General features: G+C 39.6%; 1 protein-coding gene across 1 annotated transcript in view; it reads left to right on the forward strand.

Moving 5' to 3' along the window:
- LOC118816970 (stimulated by retinoic acid gene 6 protein-like) overlaps positions 1–15,968 on the forward strand; it is a 28,642-nt gene extending 12,674 nt beyond the window's left edge. Inside the window, exons 5-18 of the mRNA XM_036583593.1 lie at positions 649–769; positions 957–1,002; positions 1,639–1,767; positions 2,497–2,570; positions 5,255–5,366; positions 6,674–6,830; positions 7,175–7,250; positions 8,331–8,412; positions 8,538–8,586; positions 11,740–11,857; positions 11,942–12,061; positions 12,930–13,093; positions 13,599–13,736; positions 15,197–15,968. Of these exons, the coding sequence (XP_036439486.1) occupies positions 649–769; positions 957–1,002; positions 1,639–1,767; positions 2,497–2,570; positions 5,255–5,366; positions 6,674–6,830; positions 7,175–7,250; positions 8,331–8,412; positions 8,538–8,586; positions 11,740–11,857; positions 11,942–12,061; positions 12,930–13,093; positions 13,599–13,736; positions 15,197–15,354 (1,544 nt within the window). The 3' untranslated portion in view covers positions 15,355–15,968. The remainder of the gene's footprint in view (positions 1–648; positions 770–956; positions 1,003–1,638; positions 1,768–2,496; positions 2,571–5,254; positions 5,367–6,673; positions 6,831–7,174; positions 7,251–8,330; positions 8,413–8,537; positions 8,587–11,739; positions 11,858–11,941; positions 12,062–12,929; positions 13,094–13,598; positions 13,737–15,196) is intronic.
- Positions 15,969–20,010: the final 4,042 nt, after the last annotated feature.

The raw sequence follows: 20,010 nt of genomic DNA on the forward strand, positions 1-20,010 counted from the left end.
AAGGTGTTGCTACATGGTTGCTATGGTATCCTGGGACCATCAGAAAATCTCACCAGGCGTTTTAACCTTTTGGGCTCCAAGTTATGGATGGCTAAGACATCACTGGATTTCAAGCTCACAAACTGAAATTTCTGATTTCTGTATCAGTAAATTATTAATACGGTAAAAATATTTGTTTGATCTTTGAAAAGGAGGAGCATGTGGTGCAATGGGCTAAGAATTCACCCCAACATCAGGAGACTGTTTGTTTGGACCCCATTGATCCATATCTGGAAGCCCAAGAGGAGAAAATGATTGATGGGATTGCGTGATTGAAAGAGAGAGTGAAAAAAAACATATATTCTAGATTGTTTACTGAACTGAGAAACTAGAAATGCACGTTGGGAAAACTTTTGATTATAAATTAAAAAGCTTGATTCGGGTGAACTCAGGCGTCCTCAAAGTTGAGTTAAGTAAAAATAAGTTATGTCATTAAATGCCTTATAATTTGACATTGAGTTTTATGTTACCATTGCTGGTCATTGTTATGCCACAATGTTTTCACGTAGTTGAGCCCACCGAGGCCCCTGGAGATCAGAGACCCCTGGTGGCCAGAGATCCATGTTCACTGGCCCCACTGGCCTGGACACTAATATGTGTTTCTTTCAGCTTTTGTGTATCTGATTGGTGCTCTGGAGGTGGGCGTGGCCTACATGCCTTTCTTTGCCTGTCTGTCAACACCACACCGAGCGCTTGGAGGAGTTTTGGGATTACTGTACACACTTGCCTGGTACACACACACACACACACACACACACACACTCAGTACATCACACATTATTTGCCTGGGAAACCCAGATGAGCGTTAAACTGATTTTCAGTCTTACTGAGAAGAAAAAATCACTAAAATGTTATAATAGTAGAACAATTTTATTATAAAAGTAGTTCTGATTATTTTATATGTACGTGTATCTTAGGTTGATAGTGAGACTGTGGGATGTTATCACCTGTCCTGGAGGTGAGGTGGGTCTTTAAAGTTTCTTTAACCATATAATACAAGTGTATGCAAAAGTATGTACACCCCTGGTCCAGTTACATGTTTTGTTGCTTTTCTAAGTTAAAATCAGTTACATTTCCTCTACAGGAAAATTAATTTAATTATGACATTTTCTGCAAATTTCTGCTTATTTGCTGAGGGTGCCATAACATTTGCACTGGCCTTATTTTACATATAATTTTTCCTGAATATGTTAAAATCAGCAAATAAACAGTAATTATATGTTAAAATGTGCAGACTTTTGTCCATTGTAGAGGATGTTTTAACTCATTTTCACTTAGAACACTCACTGAATGTGCGTTTTTGACAATTTCCAACCCTGAAAAAATGTAATTGAATGGTTTAATGAGAAAATTATTGAATATGTTATATGCTATAGCCTTTATAGTCACTGGATCACAACCCAGTTGAACACCTACGGGAGATTTTTGACTGACGTGTTCTGCAGCACCATCATTAAAACCCCAGATGAGGGAAGATCTTTTGGAATAATGGTGGTCTGTCTCTCTGTTAGAGCCCCAGAGGCTTGTAACATCTGGCCCAACACCTTAAAAAACATGTTTTTTTCCTATAATTGGTCACTCTATGCATTGCACTTGCAGGTTCTGGGTGATTATGAGATGTTAATTCTGCAGTGGCCGTGTTTCCTGTGTTTGGGTTTCCTGATGGGACGGTTCATTTATATGGTGGTGAAGGATGTGCGGATTCGTTTACATCTACAGAATGAGCAGGTTTCCCAAACATACACAAAAATGCAAATATTATCTCAAATACAACTGCATTACAGCCAGTGCTGTAACAGTTATAAGTGACTGCACAAAACGCACAACCACAAAGGAAAGCATAGCAACCACCTGCAACACCATAGAAAATACTTAGCAATCCCATAGCAATCCATGAGAGATGCCATAGTAACCATCTAGCAGTACCCTAGCAATCATCTCCAATACTGCACTACCAACACAGCAATACCCTAGCAACCACTTGGAATACCATAGCAACCACCTGGAACACCACAGACACCCAACATCTAGCAGCCACTAAGGATATCATAGTATCCACCTAAGAGCATCCAAGCAACCATCTCCAATACCACAGCAATCGCACAGCAACACCCTAGCAATCACCTTGGACACCATAGCAACCACACACTATCCCACCTCCTGGGATAAGATAGCAACTGTTTAGCCACAGTGAAGAAACCACATAGATACACGCTGGCAACCCTCTTGGATATCATAGCAACCATCTAGGAACACCCTAGCAATCACTCTGCATTTTCTTCAAAATGCAAATTGTAATTTAATAGGTAAAAGTGCTTGGACCCCTTGGAATTGCCACCTGTGGCTGTGCTATTCTTACACTTCATATACATCATGAAATTTTGCCAACATCCAACTCAGAATACAAGTACAACCTGTGTGTGTGTGTGTGTGTCTGTGTTTGTGTTTGGGTTGTAGGTGGAAGAAGAGAAGCTCGTTCAGTCTCATCAGTTCAGATATGTACAAACACTACTGAGACGACCAACTGAACGGTACACACATCATCACATATGACATATATATTAACACTTATATGATCATTCCCAGAAATTGTGATAACAAACTTACGTAAATTCAGCCAAACATCACGATATTTGCAAGGGCTTGCAGTTTTATCCAATCGCCGCATTATATATGCAACAAGTCGCACAGATGCTTTCACATTTATTGTAAATGTGCATCTTTAGTGCATTCTGGGAAGACGTGGATACTGCAGAGATTTTTTTTTAATAACCTGTTTGCATATGATTTCATCATTTCACTGCATTTTTGTGCCGTGAACTGCAGATGGAGGGCAGGAAATGATTATCTACATAGGAAGCTGTCCCAAGCTCTCAAAATGCCAATGGTTTGCGTAGTTTATGGTCCTTCAAATTGATCTAGCCGAGATCCACAAGGAGCTTTTATCAAGAACCAAAAGTTGTTGTTCATAAGGGAGAAAAATGCAAGACATTGACCAAAAATTCTGGCAGAAATGGCTTGCAAGCCTTCGTCTGCAGAGAGTGGAGTATTATATTCTTCACGGTTCAGATTTAAAACAGTAACTACAAACAACACCACTAACACTGAAATCAGGGTTAACACAAAAACAGGCAGATGTGAATAACTTACCCTGCCATGCCAGCTTCCTGCTCCAATTTTCCTGTTCCACTTTAAATGGTGCAGCTCTTACAGTCTTGCGTCAGGCGTTATAATTATAACTGCTGGACAATTTAAGGTGGAACGGGAAAATTTGAATAGAAAGCCAGCTTCAGCCTCATAAAGCTGTGCCTCTATACTTTTGTATGCTCTCATTTGTTTTCTTGACTAGAAAGATGTCTGAAGGACGAGGTAGCTGCTTGTATCTGCTGCCTCTTTCAGTTCAGTTAAAATATCGTTCATCTTCATAACATAAAGATCACATTATTTTCTATTTAAACAATATTACAAGAGAAATGTATAAACAGAAAATCACGTTGAATTGATGTTATGGTTCTGTTTATATTTTTCTCTGCTATTATTGTGTAAACCAGCACAATACGGGCTTGTGTCCATCTCATCCAGACTGCTTTTCATTTCCTGCCCTACATTTGGATTTCATGTATCATCAGAATTACGTGACTCCAAACAACCTACTGAGCACAGAATCAAGATTAAGGCAGTACAAAGCATACGGTGATAAAGCTCAGGGGTACCAAACAACAAAAAACAAAACAAACTAAAAAAATTTGCTGGGGGTCTTCAAAAAAATAAATAACCAAAATGTACATTTTATTTTAAAGCATAACAAACGTTTCTTTCCTTTAACGAGAGAACTCACAAAGACAATTCCATCTTGAAAACAGAAAAGTTATAATGCAGAGATGATCACATTAGCCAATTAATATTTCAGCTAAGGATGAGAGCAAACCGGCTCCCGAATGTTTCACATGAAAGCAGGGTGGAAAATGCTTCATACAGGCAACAATGTTGTGGAGCACAAACATAAGAAAACAAGTACTTTTCCATCCTGAAACATTACTTGTAAAATGTCATAAAATGTCAAAATGTCACTTTTTGGATGATTTTGTGTTTATTGTTGCAAAAAAACATCAGATTCTTGGTTGAGGAGTAGGTCTGCATCATGCATGTAATTGAAATTTGTATTATATACATACATTAAAGCAATAAGCCATGAGAAGTGGTACTTTACTGCGATTTTATCACGGGGAAGGGTGTTGTTAGGCACAACGTGAAGCAAAGCTTTAGCTTTTTAAGTACTTTTTTATTCTATTATATATTACACATCGCTGTTGTCAGAAGAAAACCTCGTATCTCCAAAATGGAAACTTTACAGGAAAAGGAAGAAAACCTACTTTACTTTTAATGTAAGTCTATGGAACCAGACGTTTTTCGAAGTAATTTGGGCCTGCTTCTTTGTGGTCTATTCTTCATGAAATTTACAAACAATGTAAAGGGCAACAGGCATTTTCAAATTATGTCAAAAACTGAAAAATTACAAAAATAGAGATATGGTTTTCTTCCAACAACAGTATATATATTTAATATTTTGTACTAACGTTGCTTGCTATCCGGTGTCGACCAGAGGAGGATGGGTGCCCTTTTGAGTCTTGGTTCTTAGGGATTTTTCCTTACCATTGACTTGCTCATGGGGTAAAAAGTGCTATATAAATAAACTTTGACTTGACTTTTTGGTCACCAAATTGTTGCCCCTCTTCTCACACTGGGGCTGAATCTCAAATGGCTCCCTGCTCCCTACATAGTAATTTAAATACTGGATCCTGCAGCCCAACAGAGCAAAATATAGTTACAAAATAGGTTTTTGGGATTCGACAGCAGCCATACTCGATAAATGATGCACTATTTGGCTGTAGAGGCTGGAATTTCTAAACTTCCATAGCTAGCACACTATTTAGGGAGTACTATTCAGAGGTGCATCGAATTTCCAATTTATATCTCCCTAGTTCTTTATCAGGAACTAATTATGCAGCATTAAAACCAAGGTGAGGAAAGATATCAGGCTCACAATCAGCTCAAACTTCTACAGTAGTTTTAAGGCAAACTTCCCCCCAAACAATGTATGAATATTTCTGCATATATTGAGAAAATCCACTGCAACCATCACAAAAAGGCAGCGAGATCCGGGAGACACTGTGGAGTCCCTCACACACAGCCTGATCTACGTGTTCTACTGCAGGTTGGTGGAGAAGAGCTGGTTCAGGAGGAAGATTTACGACTGGGATCCTTATTTTAAATTCCCCAACAGAATGATCGGCACCGCCGTCATCTCCCTCATCGGACTCTACATGGTCAGTGCGTGTGGGCTTGCAGGGTTTTGCTCTCAAAGTCTTCCACAGAAACTGACAACAGTCAGAACTGAGTGTAGCTAGCTAGCTGTGTTAGTTTTCATGTACTTCACTCAGCTGTAATATCACTAATAATTATTTCAATCACCAGCTTATATTGTTATTATGTTTTATTATAAAAGTCTATTGTGACCAAACTGTTCATTTTAACATTGAAGGTACAAACCAAGGCATCGATTTGTGAGTTAGAATGATGTAGAACATGCCTAATTTGATATTTTGGAACATGTTCATTGTGAAGTTTAGATATTTGAATATACTGAGTCTAAAATACAAATAAAAATACAGGTTTAAAAAATTAAGGTCATAAAAATCAAGTTAGAAAAATATCAGGTTTAGAAATTCAGGTTGCAAAAATTTTAACTGTATAAAATGCAGCTCCTCATATTCACAAGGCAGTGTAAATTCAGGTTGTTTGAAATTCAGGGAAACATCTAGAGGACTTAAAGAAGAGCACATTTGCCTGGATCTTATATTAAACTCAATCATGGCCAATCACTAGGCAGCTCACAGGTCATTGGGTCCTTGTTGGTCTATCTATGCAAAGCCCCTCCCCAAATGACCCAGCAGTTGCTGCATTTTGTATAGTTCATTCTTTTGGATGAATTGTTTTATACCTATTTTTTTTAAACCTGAATTTCTTACAACCAGATTTTTTTAACTTGAATTTTTTTAAACCTGAATATTTTATGATCTGAATTTCTTACAACCTGAATTTTTTAAAACAGAATTTTTTAAACCTGCTTTTTTTATTAACTGAAATTTTTACAACCTGAATTTTTTTAAAACAGAATTTTTAAACTTGATTTTTTAAACCTGAATTTTCAAGACCTTAATTTGAAAGAGGAAAATACAGATTCAGTATGTGATTATATCTTTAATAGTCAGTACAGAAATATGTGTTCTGTCTGTGTGTAGGTGACTTTGGTAGACTACAGCGTCAGTGATTATGTCTTCATTAATAGTCAGTAAAGGAGTTTGTGTGTTCTGTCTGTGTGTAGGTGACTCTGGTAGACCACAGCGTCAGTGATTATGTCTTCATTAATAGTCAGTACAGGGGTTTGTGTGTTCTGTCTGTGTGTAGGTGACTCTGGTAGACCACAGCGTCAGTGATTATGTCTTCATTAAGAGTCAGTAAAGGAGTTTGTGTGTTCTGTCTGTGTGTAGGTGACTCTGGTAGACCACAGCGTCAGTGATTATGTCTTCATTAAGAGTCAGTAAAGGAGTTTGTGTGTTCTGTCTGTGTGTAGGTGACTCTGGTAGACTACAGCCTCAGTGATTATGTCTTCTCTACACTGGTGTCTGTGACGGACTCTCTGGAGGACATGACACACTCACTGAATGAGACAGACAATCTGTTCTTCACTCTACTGCCGTATCTGAAGGAGTTCACCCACGTGGCATGGAGTGAGATAGAATCAACCTATCTATCTGTCTGTCTGTCTATCTATCTATCTATAATAAAAAATATATTAATATATAATAAAATATAATGCATTTTTCTATTTATAACAAATCTATCTATCTATCTATCTATCTATCTATCTATCTATCTATCTACCTTAAATAAAAAATATTAATGTGCAATAAAATAAATAAGAAAATTTTCTATTTATAACAGAAATCTATCTATCTGTCTATATGTCTATAATAAAATAATATCAATGTGATAAAATCAATAATATATTTTTCTATTTATAACAAAAATCTATCTATCTATCTATCTATCTATATAATTGTTTGTTTTCTAGATGCCTGGTTTGCCACAACGTTGTTCGCCACACTGACATCAGTTACCTACACTTTCCATGTGTTAGCGTGTTACAGGTAAAAAAAAACATTGAAACATAGTTCAGCTTCAAACACAACAGATCATCATCAGACCCTCTAAATATGTGCAGATTAGAAACCACCTGGGATTCTATTGCAAACACCTAGCAACACACTAGCAACCACCAGAGATATCATAACAACAACCTAGAAACACCCTAGCAACCACCTGGAATACCATAGCAACAGCTTAGCAAACACCCTAGCAAATGCCTGGAATACCATTACAACACCCCAGCAACCACCTGTACTGCCAGAGAAACATCCTAGCAAACCCCTAGCAACCACCACAGACAACATGGCAACCACCTAACAACACCCGAGCAGCACCAGGAAACTGCTTAAGGACACCATAGCAAACATGCAGCAACACCCTAGAAACCACCTTGGATACCATAGCAACCAAAAGAGTTACCATAGCAACTGCTTAGCAACACCCTAGCAGCCACATGGGATGCCACTGAAACCACCTAGCAACACCCTGGCAACCACCTGCAATGCCAAAGCAACCCTTTAGCAACCACTAGAGATATCATAACAACCACCTGGCAACACCCCAGCAACCACCTGCAATGCCAAAGCAACCCCCTAGCAACCGCCAGAGATACAATAGCAACCACCTAACAACACCCTAGTAATATCAGGGAATTGCTTAAAGACACCATAGCAAACACACAGCAATACCCTAGAAACCAGCAACCACCAGAGTTACCATAGCAACTACTTAGCAACAGCCTAGCAACCACACGGGATGCCATTGAAACCATCTAGCAACATCCTGGCAACCACCAGAAATACCTTAGCAACCACCTGGAATACCATAGCAACCACCTGCAATGCCAAAGCAACCCCCTAACAACCACCAGAGATACCATAGCAACCACCTAACAACAATGTATAAAACCTGGCATCACCTTTTGTTCTCATGCACATCACACCTAATGTCCACTCTTGCTCATACACAGTGATGGGAACTATTAAAGAAAAGATAAACAAGATATGCAGAGACATGCAGTTTAATTTTAGCTTAAGTTTAGGTTTAACTGATTGATTGATTTATTGATTGATTGATCACAGGAAGCATATCAAAAGGCTGTGGGTGGGAGAGAAGAGCTTTTTACCACAACGGTTCCACAAACCCAGCTCAGCTGTTAGCGTGGTGAGTTATTCATCAGTGTGATTCCATGTATACGTGTGGATCAGTGTATGTATGTTTCTCTATGAGTTAGAAACAAAGAGCTACAGTGAAGGTAACAGTAATCATTGATAACTCCTCTCCTCCAGGCTGCTATTACTCGCTACTCTGGCTGGCAGATTGCCTTCACACTGTGGGGTGAGTGATCCTGTAAACCTGCTCCCATAACCAACAAGATCTGTTAACACTGTTAATGTTAATTTTCTCTTTGGTAGTTGGCATTTTACATTTTACAAAATATCTAAGTATCTAATATCTAATATCTATCCTCAGCTAAGGCCTTGTCAAGGGCATCAGCTCACTTATTATTGCTAATGTCAAAATACATTTTAAATAAGATGCCAAACTGATCATTTATTTTATTGCAAGCATAATGATGATCCTTATTGGATATTTACTGATTTTATATTGATTATTAATAAGAGTCTGACTAGCCTGGTTCGTGAAGAGATTTAATTATTTTTATTAACATCATTTTAAACAATCTTTAAGAAAATTCCATCTCTCGGTTGTTAAATAATGTGTTTTTTCACCATAGTAATAAACGCCGACCAAAATGTTTGTGCATCGCTCTTATGTCAACATAATACAAGTGCATTAGCAACACCCATCTTTGTAAGATACCATAGCAACTACCTGGCAATATCCTAGTGACCACCTGGGATACCACAGCAAACACCTTGCAAAACCCCAGCAACCACCTGAGATACCACAGTTACCACCTAGCAACACTCTAACAACTATTAAAGACACCATAGCAAACACATAGCAACACCCTTGAAACCACTTTGTATGCCCCAACAACCACCTAGCAACATATTAGTGACTACCTGGAAGACCACAGCAAAAAACCTTGCAAAACCCCAGCAAACACCTTAGATACCGTAGTTACCACCAAGCAACATCCTAGTGACCACCTGGAATACCACAACAAACACATTGCAAAACCCTGCAACCACCTTAGATACCATAGTTACCACCAAGCAACACTCTCACAACTATTAAAGACACCATAGCAAACACATAGCAATGCCCTAGAAACCATTAAAGATTTCATAGCAACCATTTAGCAACACACTAACTACTATGTGGGATGTCATTGCAACCACCAAGCAACAACAATTAGAGACACCATAGCAAACACATAGCAACACTCTAGAAACCACACTGGACACCTATCAACACCCTAACAACAACAAAATAGTTTAGCAACATCATAGCAACCACATGGAATAGCATTGCAACCACCTAACAACACCCTAGTAACCATCCAAGATACCAAAGCAATCACTTTCAACACCGTAGCAACCTTGTGGGATACCACTGCAACCATCTAGCAACACCCTAGCAACCACCTGAAATACCATAGCAAACACATAGCAACACCCTTGAAACCACTTTGTATGCCCCAACAACCACCTAGCAACATATTAGTGACTACCTGGAAGACCACAGCAAAAACCCTTGCAAATCCCCAGCAAACACCTTAGATACCGTAGTTACCACCAAGCAACATTCTAGTGACCACCTGGGATACCAGAGCAAACACATTGCAAAACCCCAGCAACCACCTTAGATACCATAGTTACTACCTGACCACATGGGATACCACAGCAAACACCTTGCAACACCCCAGCAACCACCTTAGATACCATAGTTACCACCAAGAAACACTCTAACAACTATTAAAGACACCATAGCAAACACATAGCAACACCCTAGAAACCACTAAAGATTTCATAGCAACCATTTAGCAACACACTAACTACTATGTGAGATGTCATTGCAACCACCAAGCAACAACAATTAGAGACACCATAGCAAACACATAGCAACACTCTAGAAACCACACTGGACACGTATCAACACCCTAACAACAAAAAAAGTTTAGCAACATCATAGCAACCACATGGAATAGCATTGCAACCACCTAACAACACCCTAGTAACCATCCAAGATACCAAAGCAATCACTTTCAACACCGTAGCAACCTTGTGGGATACCACTGCAACCATCTAGCAACACCCTAGCAACCACCTGAAATACCATAGCAAACACATAGCAACACCCTTGAAACCACTTTGTATGCCCCAACAACCACCTAGCAACATATTAGTGACTACCTGGAAGACCACAGCAAAAACCTTGCAAATCCCCAGCAAACACCTTAGATACCGTAGTTACCACCAAGCAACATCCTAGTGACCAGCTGGGATACCACAGCAAACACATTGCAAAACCCCAGCAACCACCTTAGATACCATAGTTACTACCTGACCACATGGGATACCACAGCAAACACCTTGCAACACCCCAGCAACCACCTTAGATACCATAGTTACCACCAAGCAACACTCTAACAACTATTAAAGACACCATAGCAAACACATAGCAACACCCTAGAAACCACTAAAGATTTCATAGCAACCATTTAGCAACACACTAACTACTATGTGGGATGTCATTGCAACCACCAAGCAACAACAATTAGAGACACCATAGCAAACACATAGCAACACTCTAGAAACCACACTGGACACCTATCAACACCCTAACAACAACAAAATAGTTTAGCAACATCATAGCAACCACATGGAATAGCATTGTAACCACCTAACAACACCCTAGTAACCATCCAAGATACCAAAGCAACCACTTTCAACACCGTAGCAACCTTGTGGGATACCACTGCAACCATCTAGCAACACCCTAGCAACCACCTGAAATACCATAGCAAACACTTAGCAACACCTTAGCGACCACATGGGATTCCATTGCAACCACCAACCAACATCCTAGCATCCACCAGAAATATCATAGCAACTGCCTAGCAACCACCTGGAATTAAAATAGTCTTTAATGTGTACATAGTTTTTTGTCTTTTCTTTTTTTGGTACCCCTGGATGCCCCTCTGCAGATTTTGTACATGAGCGCCCATTCATTTTGGACTGGCTCAGTAGCGCCCTCTAGTGTTTGACCACCCTTGAGCGTCAATTCTCTTCACTGCACCTTCTCTGACTAGACCTCTGGATGCATCGTGTCAGAGCAGAGTGGGCGGAGCTTAAACTGGGGACACACCTACACTCAAACGGCTGTTTTTTTTCTTCTGAAGAGCTACTAAATTCTACGATTTTTGGGAAGGCGTTAAAGTTCTACTGGAGAACCCTTATTTATCTGAGCCAAACCAATCTAGAACAGAATTAGAGCTCTGTAGAGTCATAAAATATCAAAAATCAAAAGAAACCAAAATTTTATTGAAACTGAAATTACACCCATCGATGTCATCTGCAGGCTACCTGATCGTCCACTTCGTCCAGTTTTTGTTTGCGCTCCTCTTTGTGTATCTGGTGGTGCTGCCCATTCGGAATGGAGGGTTCCTGCCCTGGTTCTCCCACCTGGCCCTCTTGCTGTGAGCCCACTTTAACAGCACTGGCTTTTAGCACGATCAGTAAATCTGCATGAGCTCATACCGAGTGTTGTTGACCGTCCTCAGGCTCACCATCTTCATAGTGATCGCCCTGGTGGTCCTGCAGGTTCTGCTGGTTCGGATCTTCTTCCTGCAGGACAAACTGTCACCCGAGGACCCGGAGAAGCCCCTCGCGCTCAACAACAGGTACCTACTGTTAAAGGGCAGATACTGTGGAAAACTGACTGGTAGAATAAGAGAGATTACTGTAAGGTACAGAAACTCAGCTGCTAAATCAATCCATGTTTTTGTGATGTCACACACATTTACTTCTGCAGTATTTTCAACCCATTCACGCCGAAGTGATAAGGAGAGTTTCAACTGTTCTTTGAACGAGGCATAGCCAATCAGAACAGAGCTCATTTACATATACGGCTGTGTGCAAAAGTTTGGGCGCCCCATGGTCAATTTACATGTATTTTCTAAGTCAATAAAATAAGTGAACACATCCTTTACAGACAAGACTCTTCTGCATATTTGAATTACAATTACTGCACAGATTCTATTTATTCGCTGATTTTAACATATTGGGGAAAAAAAACATGACATAAAATGCTGTCTGTGCAAAAGTAACGGCACATTTCATGTTTTTTTTATGGTTTATTTTTCCACAATATGTTAAACTCAGCGAATGAGTAGAATCGGTGCACTAAAATTATTAGAGAATATGTTATTTTCACTTGAAAATGAACAAAACATCTTCAAACATTTGCCCACATCCATACCAATCTTAAAGTGCGGTAACAGAAACAAATTCTTAATTCTAAGAGATAAAGATAGGTTGGAAATTTGGAAAAGTAAATGAGAAACAGGAGGAAACATGAATTCTGACTCTTACAAAAAAGTGCACAGACATCAGAAGTGGACCTCTGGGGGCAAAATAAAATAGAGGAAAAATGCAGCACATGAGCCCTTTAAGTTCTATATAACTATTAAGCGTCGTTAAAGGGTTAATCATGTATGACAGCCAGACTGCAGTTGATATAACAGACACTGTATTTTCGCTCTCCTGCAGAAAAGCCTTCCACAACTTTAACTACTTCTTCTTCTTCTACAACGTCATCATGGGGCTGAGCAACTGCATCTTACGACTGCTGAACAGCTGCATTGTGGGTACCTGGCTCGTGTCTCGCATCGACCGGACCATCATGCAGCGGGGCTATGAGTCCATGGATCCAGGTAGAACTAGAGCTGAGAGTAGGATAAAGCAGGATTTCTCAGTTTAGCCACATAACTGAAAGGGGAATTCCACCCATTTTCCAAAAAGTCTGCATAATTCAGGGGTTGAGATGTAAACAGAGTCATTCAGAGTGGTTTGGTGTGAAATGGTTGATTGTAGAGACTCTTTTTCTTTTCAGTGGTGCTGACAGGAACCAGGGGTCGCCATGACTACAACACAAATATAGCCATTTTATTTACTATCCAAAACCACCAGTGAAACTACACCAAACCACTCTGAATGAGTTTATGTACATATTAGCCATTTAATTATATTGGAATTCTGAAATATTGGTGGAGTACCCCTTCAAGTCATTCCTAATAGACTTGCATATATAAGCGAGTCTATTGAAAGTGCCATACAAATAACTGAACTGAACTATTTGGAAATTAGGAATCTAGAAGGAAAGTCTGTCAATAACATGCATTTAATCAATTAATTAATCAATTAATTCTGTTTCTCCAGGTTACTGTACCTGGATAGGAATGATCATGGCGGATCATTACCATAGCAACCCGGTTATGGTCTGTTTCTGCCACCTGCTGCTCAAACGCACCCTGGAGAGACGGACAGCTAATGCTTACTCACAGTTCGACAATGCAGGTTGGAAGATGTGTTCGTATTGATTATTAATAATACATTCATTCGTTTATTGCGAATTTTGTGCTGCGCTTAAAGGAACAGTTCAACGAAAAATCAAACGTGCATATTTGTCCACTTTCCTTAGTAGCAGTCGATTGTCCGAGAAATGTTTGGGGTCCAAATTTCGCTTCTTTAGTTCAGCGCTAGAGCTACAAGGCTAATGTTGCTACCAAACACTAGAAGTCAATAGTCACCCAAATCTTGTCTGCAAATACATCCTCAAACCGTCTCTCAACACGCTCAAACCACATTCGGGTCTTCATCACAGGCTTGTCAATATGGTTTAGGACACAGTATGACGTGGGCAGCCAGGTGTTGTGCTGAATTCGGACTCCTCTTCTGAATCCAACATCCCTTTTGCATGTATGCAGATATTTGGACTCTAGATTACTTTCAAGTTCTGTTCTTCTTTTTTTTTCTATTTAATAAACATAAACAGTGAGGTCTGAAAGTCTGAAAATGCTTCTATTTTGCATTTTTTCTAACTTAATACAAAGTATTTATTGCAAATGATATTAACAGGATAACAATTTGAATGAAACTTAAAGTCTTCGAAATATTTACCTGAATTTCAGAATTTTTTTATAATGGTCCTCAAGCTGGCACGACTCTGATCACTAACAGCGACAAAAGCCTCTGATCAGTAGATCAAATCCTCCTCAGAGTCGTCTGAACACGAGCTTCAATAGAAGAGACAAGACTACAAACGATCTGACCTTTTTTAAAGGCCTTAACGTGGTCAGTGTCTGAAATTTGCATACATTTGAATAATGATCTAGTGCGTATTTGTTTTTCATTTTAATTGTTACGACTTTTCTTTGTTGATTATTTCCAGGTTTAAATGAAAAACATCCCAGATTTTTAAAGGGGTCTCAGACTTTTGGACCCCTCTGGATAAATTCAACATTATATAATCAGAATAAACAACAACAAACAGAGCTTGTGGTGTCTGTACGCTAAAGGGGAGTCAGCATTCGGCGTAATGCCTGATGTGTAAAGTGTCTGCCTGCAGCGTTTAGCTACACTGTGAAGTTTTCATAGTAAAGCCCACTGACCTACTGTGAAGACCCTCTGGGCTGTCTGGTTCGTTCTGATGTGAGTTTGCTGCAGGTGGAAATGGAAGGCCAGTGGGACGCCAACATGTCCACTAGTCCACCTCTCTTTTTAGGGATGCATTTCAGACCCGCCTGGGGCTAATTCTGTCGGGGCTCCAGCGAGTTTGGCTTTGCTGGAGTCGGCTTTAACCACCTGTGCTTGGCTCCCTTCCATGGTGCCGACTTAATGTGAGAAATAAGGACATGTTTTTCGCTTGTCTCCATTTTTTTTGCCTCAAAAGTTGTGTAATCCCTCTATTCGTTCCGTGCACCTACTTCCATCCTACATAAGCGTTTTTAAATGTAAATATGTCCTGTCCCCCTCAGACTGTCCAGGAGGGGGCAGAATTCGTGTGCGCTGGCTCCTCTTCTACACTCTGCTGAAGAACCCCAAGCTCATCCTGCTGAGGAAGCGACAGAGTCCGGTCCCTCAGGACCCTCTGGCCATCGCCCGGGCGATGACCTCTATGGTCAAGATCGCATGACGGTTCAGCCAAAGCTGTCTGACCCCTGAGCACGGCAAGGAGCCGTGGTGGATTTAAAGATCACGAGGTCCTACACAAAGGCAGGAATGATTAGTCTGCCTGCAGCACCACCTAGTGGCTATATGAGTCTACGCTGTCATGATCGGAGCAGAAGTGCTGATCTAGGACCTGTACGGTCAATTAAAGTGACCAAATCCTACATTTTTCTTACACTTTATTTTTTCCTTTTGAGGTCCACCTGTTCTGCTTACGTGGGTTCATGATTCAAAAACATATCGTAGGCCGTGATTCAATTTTCCGGCCTCTCTTTTTCCCTTAGAACCAAACAGGCTGTTTTCCTTACTGCACCTTTAAGACTGATGTATGCAAATGAGCTCTGTTCTGATTGCCTTGTTCAAAAAGCAGTCTGTGCTGAAACACTCTGTCTGTGAGTGGCCAGGGCTACACTGCTGTAGGCCGAATATATATGCAAATTAGCTGGTTTTTGTGACATCACAAAATCAGTGAGAGTCAAAACGGGCTGTTTTCGCAGCTCAGTTTCCCACTATGGACAGTGTGGACAGAGCGACGGGTGTGTTTTGTACCTTTTTACAATGTTTACAAACAAAAAAAAACAAGTTCATTTTTTCTTTGATACAGGCCCTTTAAAAGAAAACTTCAGAAAGACTCATTTTGCCTCAATAATTACTACTACACACAACCGGCCACTTTATCGGAAACCCCTCCCTTGTATCTCCTTGTTTGTACTCCAACAATTTGAGTTGGTCATCCTCTAGTCCTTCATCAGTGGTCAGTTTCTGACCAGTCTCTTACAGTTTTAACTGTAAACCTACAAAGTGCACCTGCATGGAAGGTGTTTCTTGTAAAATGGCCATGTAGATACAAGTTAGGAATAATAAACTGCCTAAAAAATGTCTATATGGTCAGTTTTGAATGACCAGTAATAATATCTTGGTTTCTTAGTTTTATTCATTTCAATACTTCCCATATCCATATAGCATGAAACAAATATTTCTCTAATGGATTTGCAGCCGGGTCCAAATTTACAGCATGATTAAAAGGAGAACTGCACCATTTTTTATGTGTAATTGATTGATGGAAACAAAATCATTCAGAGTGGTTTGGTGTGAAATGGCAGAATGGTTCACAGTGGTGGTGATAGGAACCAGACGTCCACCTCTAAAAGCTCCCTCGCAGAAAGTTACTACATGAAATGGTTATAAATTCACTGCCTGATGTCTGAGACACCGTTTTATGATAGTTTTGAGAAGACTTTGGCCTCAAAATCCATTCATGGTGGAGGGATACATGAAGTGCAGGGCGTTGTTAGGCAAAATAGTTCCCAAAGAAAACTTATTATTTTAGATTTATGAAGTTATTTTATTCAGATTTATATTTTACCATCATCAACATTCCAAATAAACTCTAAGACTCCTGTAGTTTCACTGCTGGTTTTGGATAGTAAATAAAATGTCTATGCTTGTGTTGTAGTCTTGGAGACCCCTGGTTCCCATCACCACCACTGTAAAGACATCTGAGTCTCTACAATCAACCATTTTACACCAAACCAGTCTGAATGACGCTGTTCACATCTCAAACACTTAATTATGAATGTTACACTTCCCCTTTAAGGTAACTGTGCACTGGCACGACTGTAGGCTGGTTTATTTAACCCACCTGTGCCAATAAATGTCAGATGATACTTCATAATGAAAATGTCAGTTTTATAATGTGTGTGTATGACAGAGAGAGAGAGAGAGAGAGAGAGAGAGAGAGAGAGAGAGAGAGAGAGAGATGTTTTGCAGCTGAAAAATAAATAAACTGTCAACTGTGGACTTCTGTGTGCTTCTTTTTTAATTAACTATAGACTTTTTATGTTTAACAGTGTGTATCAAATCTGAAGCTCTCCCTATTCTAAACTCTTACTGACACTCTACCCTATATAGCCCTTTCTGCTTCAATAGAATAATACCTCCTGTGGAAAATGTATTTAATATATTTTAAATATACAACCCTGTTTCCAAAAAAGTTAGGCCGCTGTGCAAAATGTGAATAAAAACAAAATGCAATGATGTGGATATAATTTGAACCCTATATTTAATTGAAAATGGTAAAAAGACAACATAACAGATGTTAAACCTGAGAAATTGTATTGTTTTTTGAAAAATATTTGCCCATTTTGAATTTGATGCCAACAACACATTCCAAAAAAGTTGGGACGGGGACAACAAAAGACTAGTAAAATTGTGTCATGCTAAAAAAAAAATAAAAAAACACCTGGTGGTTCATTGGCAACAGGTCAGTAACATGACTGGGTATAAAAAGCATCTCAGAGAGTCTCTCAGAAGTAAAGATGAGGAGAGGTTCACTGCTCTGTGAAAGACTGCAACAATTCAAGATTAACGTTTCTCAACATAAAATAGCAAAGAACTTTTGCCTTTAATCATTTACGGTACATAATATCATTAAAAGATTCAGAGAATCTGGAAAAATCTCTGTATGCAAGGGACAAGGCCAAAAAATAGCATTTGCTGGCTGTGATCTTCGGGCCCTCAGGCGGCACTGCATTAAAAACAGGCATGATTCTGTAGTGGAAATCACTGCATGGGCTCAGAAACACTTCTGAAAAAACACTGTCTGTGAAAACAGTTTGTTGCTGCATCCACAAACACTAATTAAAACTCTTAAATGCAAAGAAGAAATCATAAATAAACAGGATCTAGAAACGCTGCCACCTTCTCTGGGCCTGAGCCTATTTAAAATGGACTGAGGCGAAGTGGAAAAGTGTCCTGTGGTCCAACGAATCAACATTTGAAATTCTTTTTGGAAATCATGGACACTGTGTCCTCCGGGCTAAAGACCCCTCAGCTTGTTATCACAGTTCAAAAGCCAGGATTCATGATGGTATAGGGGATCATTAGTGCACATGGCATGGGTGACTGGCACATCTGTGAAGGCGCCATTAATGCTGAACGATATATACATATTTTGGCAACATATGCTGCCATCCAGACGACGTCTTTTTCAGGGAAGGCCTTGATTATTTCAGCAGGACAATGTCAAACCCCATTCTGCATGTATTACAGCAGCAGTGCTCTGTATTAAAAGAGTTCTGCTGCTAAACTGGCCTGCCTGCAGTCCAGACCTGTCACCACTGAAACCATTTGCCGCATTGTGAAATGAAAAATACGACAAAGGAGACCCTGAACTGATGATCAGTTGAAATCCTGTATCAAACAAAAATTGATTATATTTTTCAAAAAACAATAAAAATTCCTCTGTTTCAACATTTGATTTGTTGTCTTTGTACTATTTTCAATTAAATGTATGGTTTAAATGATTTGCACATCATTACATTTTGTATTTATTAACATTCTGCACAGCGTCCCAACTTTTTTTTGGAAATGGGGGTGTACTATATTAAGGCCACAAAATAATCTATAAAATATATAAAATACATTAGGCCCTAATTTCTATATTGAGGCCACAGATTACTATTTTAAGGCCACAAATTAATATGTTGAAGCCATGACTTATGAGAAAGTTACAATCATAGTATAGTAATTCGTGGCCTCAATATATTAACTTGTGGCCACGCCTTATTAAAAATGAATGATATCTCCTAAAAGGCTCTGTAGATTTTTCCTCTTACACTGAAAGTGGGCATAAATCCATCCATGCGTCCTTATAAACCAGAGGATCAGTCATGTATGTCCTGGACTGTGAGTTAAATCTTCTTAGATTACCATCCAATATATTCTGTATATGTTTTTCACATCTTTTCCACAACGTTTTTCTTCTTTATTCCGAAGAATTAAAGGTCTAAAATCCACAGACAGTGAGGGACCCTCTCGCCTTTTGACCCTTCAGCGACCTCAGCCAGAGTTCAGCTGTGCAGAGGCAGCTAGAGGAGCTCATTAACGCAGTTCAGCACAGTGACAGCCTCTCGGGTGAGATTTTAAGACGTTTTAACACGTTAACACAGCATCTGGTGCTGGTTTTAAAACGTTTTATCCACGGTTTAATTCGGGTGAGTCTGTAAACACTGGGTTTGTGAGCTATAGCGGACTTTATCAGGTTAGACATAGGCAAAGAAAGCCTGGACGTTATTTTATCGGGTATTAGTCGGTTACTGTACGCTTTAAACTCCAGTTAGCCTACAAATAAAAAGCTGACATCTTATTTACGAGTTTATTCGGCGATTTTTTCGTAGGTGCGTGTTAGCTGAATGGAACGGCCGGCCCATTTAAGGTGGAACGGGAAATTCGAGTAAGGCTAGCGCTAGCATTAAGTTAGCTAAGCGACGTTTAAGCTCAGTAACACTAACTAACAGCTTTCTCTTTGCTCTTATCTGTTAGATATTACTTTAGACTCTTATCTCAATACCAGACTGAGTTCTAGCTTCGTAATTAACATTAAACAAGCGACGTTTCACCGGAGGTGCCGTTGCGTTAGCTACACATGCTAGCTTTAGCTAGATCGCTAACGGCTGGTTCTTTATCCGGCCAGCTGAATTAGAAAAGCAGCCGGTTTGTTCATATTAATCACTGCGAACTGTCTGTCTGTCAGTAAATACTTGAAACCTCTAGGACGGACTTCGACCGCGACTTTAACTCCTACGTTTGACCACTGACTTCGTTTTATGACCTCGACTGG

This window comes from Colossoma macropomum, unplaced genomic scaffold, assembly GCF_904425465.1.
Source record: "Colossoma macropomum unplaced genomic scaffold, Colossoma_macropomum, whole genome shotgun sequence".
Lineage (NCBI taxonomy): Eukaryota > Metazoa > Chordata > Actinopteri > Characiformes > Serrasalmidae > Colossoma > Colossoma macropomum.